The following is a 3,966-nucleotide window of genomic DNA, read 5'->3' on the forward strand; positions in this document are numbered from 1 at the left end:
TTTTGTTTTCTGCTCTCTTTGCCATTAAAAAAAATTTTTTTTGGCCAGTCCTGGCACTTGAACTCAGGGCCTGGGCGCTGTCCCTGAGCTGCTTTTTGCTCAAGGCTAGTGCTCTACCACAGCGCCACTTCCAGATTTTTTCTGTGTATGTGGTGCTCAGGAATTGAACCCAGAGCTTCGCGCCTGCAAGGCGAGCACTCTACCACTGAGCCACCTGCCCAGCCCTCTCTTAGCCATTTTAAGCCAACAAACGAGTTGTATTTTTCCATTCTCTTCAACATTCAGGAATGATCAGGATCTTTCTGAGGAGATTTGGGGTTTTGAAATACACACACACACACACACGCTGGGTAGGAAAGCAGCCATTTCCGAATCTCAGCTGATCACAGGTAAGCTGGAGGTGGTGAGCCGGTCAGCGTGGAAATTGCATTAAAAACAAAACAAAACAAACCACCCCCTCAAACTTCCCCTAACCAGTCCTGGGGGAGGGGGAGGACTTGAACTCAGGGCCTGGGCGCTGTCCCTGAGCTCTTTCACTCCAGGCTGGTGCTCTACCCCTTGAGCCACAGCGCCATGTCTGGTTTTCTGGTGGTTCCTGGGAGATCAGAGTCTCAGGGACTTTCTTGCCCGGGCTGGCCTTGAATGGTGATCCTCCAGATCTCAGCCTCCTGAGTGGCTGGGATGACGGGTGTGAGCCATCTTTTGGGGAGGGGGGTGAAGGGAGGCTTTTCCGGCCTCCTCCTCCTGGTCCTCCTCCTCCTCCTCCTCCCCCTCCCGCCGCCCCGGCCGCGGCCTAGCTGCTGATCTTGGTGAGCATCTTGTTGAGGGCCTGCTTGACCTGCGTGGTGGAGCTGCGTCTCCGCGCCTTGCCCTGCACCAGCCGCCGGCGCCGCACCTCGCGGCCCAGCTCCAGGAAGAGCTCGGCGATGCGGCCCTGGCCGGTGCAGGCCGAGCACTCGTAGAAGCCGCAGGCCAGCTGCGCGGCCAGCCGCCGGCCCTCCTCCGCGCTCACCTGCCGCGAGTGCGCCAGGTCCGCCTTGTTGCCCACCAGCACCACCGTGGCCGGCTTGGGCTTCTTGATCTCGTCCAGAACGTTCTTCAGGGGCAGCACGTCCTCGAAGCTGCCGCGGTCGGTGATGTCGTAGACCAGCACGAAGCCCTCGCCCCACCGCATGTGGCCCTCGCGCTGCGCCCCGTCCTCCTGCGGGGGGCAGGGGGGCTGAGCATGGGGGGGGACCAGACAGGGAGGCGCGGACCCCACAGACGCCACCACAGCCCTTAACTGTCCCGGCTCTGGTCTTCCTTCTCTTTCTTCTCCCTCCTTCTCTTCCCTCCCTCCCTCCCTCCCTCCCTCCCTTCCTTCCTTCCTTCCTTCCTTCCTTCCTTCCTTCCTTCCTTCCCTCCCTTCTTTTTCTCTCCCTCTCCTCCTTCCTCCCCTCCCTCCTTCCATCCCCCCCTCCCTCCCTCCTTGCACGCCTGGTGTGGAAGGCTCTGGGCTCGCCAGCATCTTCCCCACATTCCTGGGAGTGTGCACACGGACACCCACTAAACCTCCACCCGGCCGTTGGTTCCTCTCTGCGTGGTGCCCACGGACGGATGTGCACACACCACGGATGGACGTGGACACACCACAGACGTGCACACACCACGGACAGACGTGCACACACCACGGACAGACGTGCACACACCACGGACGGATGCGCACACACCACGGACGTGCACACACCACAGATGTGCACACACCACAGATGTGCACATACCACGGACAGATGCGCACACACTATGGACGGACGTGCACACACCATGGACGGACGTGCACACACCACGGACGGATGCGCACACACTATGGACGGACGTGCACACACCATGGACGGACGTGCACACATCATGGACGTGCACACACCATGGACGGACGTGCACACACCACGGACGGATGCGCACGTGCACACACCATGGACGGACGTGCACACACCACGGACGGATGCGCACACACCATGGATGGACGTGCACACATCACGGATGTGCACACACCACGGACGGATGTGCACACACCACGGACCGACGTGCACACACCACGGACAGACTTGCACACATCACGGACGTGCACACACCACGGATGGATGTGCACACACCACGGACGGACGTGCACGCACCACGGACGGACATGCACACACCACAGACGGACAGAACACACCACGGACAGACGCGCACACACCACGGATGGACGTGCACACACCACAGACAGATGTGCACACACCACGGACAGACGTGAACACACCACGGACAGACGTGCACACATCACGGACGTGCACATACCATGGATGGATGTGCACACACCACGGACGGACGTGCACACACCACGGACAGATGTGCACACACCACGGACGTGCACACACCACGGACAGACTGCACACACCACAGACGGATGCGCACACCCCACGGACAGACGTGCACCCACAGTGATCTGCCTGAGCCTCCCCCAAATACCTTACCATAAAAGCAAACCAGAACCAAGCCAAGCTATGGCGTTGGGGCCTGACCGCGCTGACCGCGCCACACGGGCTGGGCGGAGTTCTGGGGTCGCGGGGTTTGCACACCCATCCCAGTGTGTGGGGCGGCGGAGACCCGGGGACAGCCCCACCGAGACGCCACCCTGTCCCCTGGACGCCCAACAAACAACAACAACAACAACAATAACAATAACCAAACCCTCCGGCACCTGCCCGGCCGTGTCCAGGATTTCCATAGAAATGGTTTCATCATCGATGGTCGCCTGGTGTTGGTAGGTGGATTCTGGGGGAAGGAGACAAGAAAGACGGCACAGGGGTCAATGCGATGCACGATTCGATGTCACCCTGAAAATACAAAATGAGGGCCGGGCGCCGGTGCTCACGGCTGCCATCCCAGCCACTCAGGAGGCTGAGATCTGAGGATCGCGGTTCAAAGCCAGCCCAGGCAGGAAAGTCCATGAGACTCTGATCGCCAGTGAACCACCAGAAAACTGGAAGTGGCGCTGTGGTTCAAGTGGTAGAGCACCAGCCTTGAGTGAAAGAGCTCAGGGACAGCGCCCAGGCCCTGAGTTCAAGATCCAGGACAGATACACACACACACACACACACACACACACACACACACACACACACACACACACAGAGCCTCTCAATCATGGCTGAAAGTTGATTTCTTTGAACATGTTCTCTGTCTGTCTGTCTGTCTCTCTCACAACACCCAAGCTCACCACAGCCCTGTGATTAAGTCCCTGTGCAAGCTGGCGGTACTAGTGCTTTGACACAGAGTTGAAAGGCCCCGGGCTGGGCGTGTGTCCTGGGCTGGGCGTGTGTCCCGGGCTGGGCATGAGCTGCGGGGAGAGGGGTCCCAGCCAGGGGGGCCACGGCTCCCCACACGTGCCTCTCCCCTGCCCGGCCCCTCCCCTGAGCGTAGAGACAGACAGCCACCCTGCACACGCGCACGCGAGCACACACACACTCACACACACACACAGATCTCTCCTCTGACAGGTGGAGGCCAGGCGCTCCCCCGCCCGGCCCTGGCCCTCAGCTCCACACTGGGATTCCGACGACAGGCCACGATCTGCGTGGAGCCACGCGCGGCGGCTCGCGCCTGCAGCCCCGCCTCCTCCGGGTGGACGCCGGGACGCAGCAGGGTGGAGACGCGAAGCTGGCGCAGGCCGAGAAGCCTTGGGATTCCAGCTCCAACACAACCAGCAAAAAGCGGGCTGGAGGCGTGGGTCTGGTGGTAGAGCACCCATGCGAGCAGGCAAGCCGAGATGGCGCCCGGCCTCTGAGCTCAAGCTCTGTGCCTGGAAAAAAGGAAAGGAAAGGAAAGGAAGGGAGGAAGGGAGGAAGGAAGGAAGGGAGGGAGGAAGGAAGGAAGGAAGGAAGGAAGGAAGGAAGGAAGGAAGGAAGGAAGGGAGGAAGGAAGGGAGGGAGGGAAAGAGCGAAGGAA

General features: G+C 60.5%; 1 protein-coding gene across 2 annotated transcripts in view; it reads right to left on the minus strand.

Annotated features, from left to right (window-relative positions):
- Nucleotides 1-741: 741 nt before the first annotated feature.
- Nucleotides 742-3,966, minus strand: part of Rerg (RAS-like, estrogen-regulated, growth inhibitor) — a 16,860-nt gene continuing 13,635 nt past the window's right edge. Inside the window, exons 1-3 of one of the 2 annotated variants that reach the window (XM_013025084.1) lie at nt 3,497-3,521; nt 2,720-2,793; nt 742-1,201 (exon numbers count right to left, since the gene is read on the minus strand). In XM_013025084.1, the coding sequence (XP_012880538.1) occupies nt 794-1,201; nt 2,720-2,746 (435 nt within the window). In that variant the 5' untranslated portion in view covers nt 2,747-2,793; nt 3,497-3,521 and the 3' untranslated portion in view covers nt 742-793. Of the gene's footprint in view, nt 1,202-2,719; nt 2,794-3,496; nt 3,522-3,966 lie in introns of those variants that run through there. The other variant, XM_013025083.1, reaches the window with a different exon arrangement.

This window comes from Dipodomys ordii, unplaced genomic scaffold, assembly GCF_000151885.1.
Source record: "Dipodomys ordii isolate 6190 unplaced genomic scaffold, Dord_2.0 Scaffold81, whole genome shotgun sequence".
Lineage (NCBI taxonomy): Eukaryota > Metazoa > Chordata > Mammalia > Rodentia > Heteromyidae > Dipodomys > Dipodomys ordii.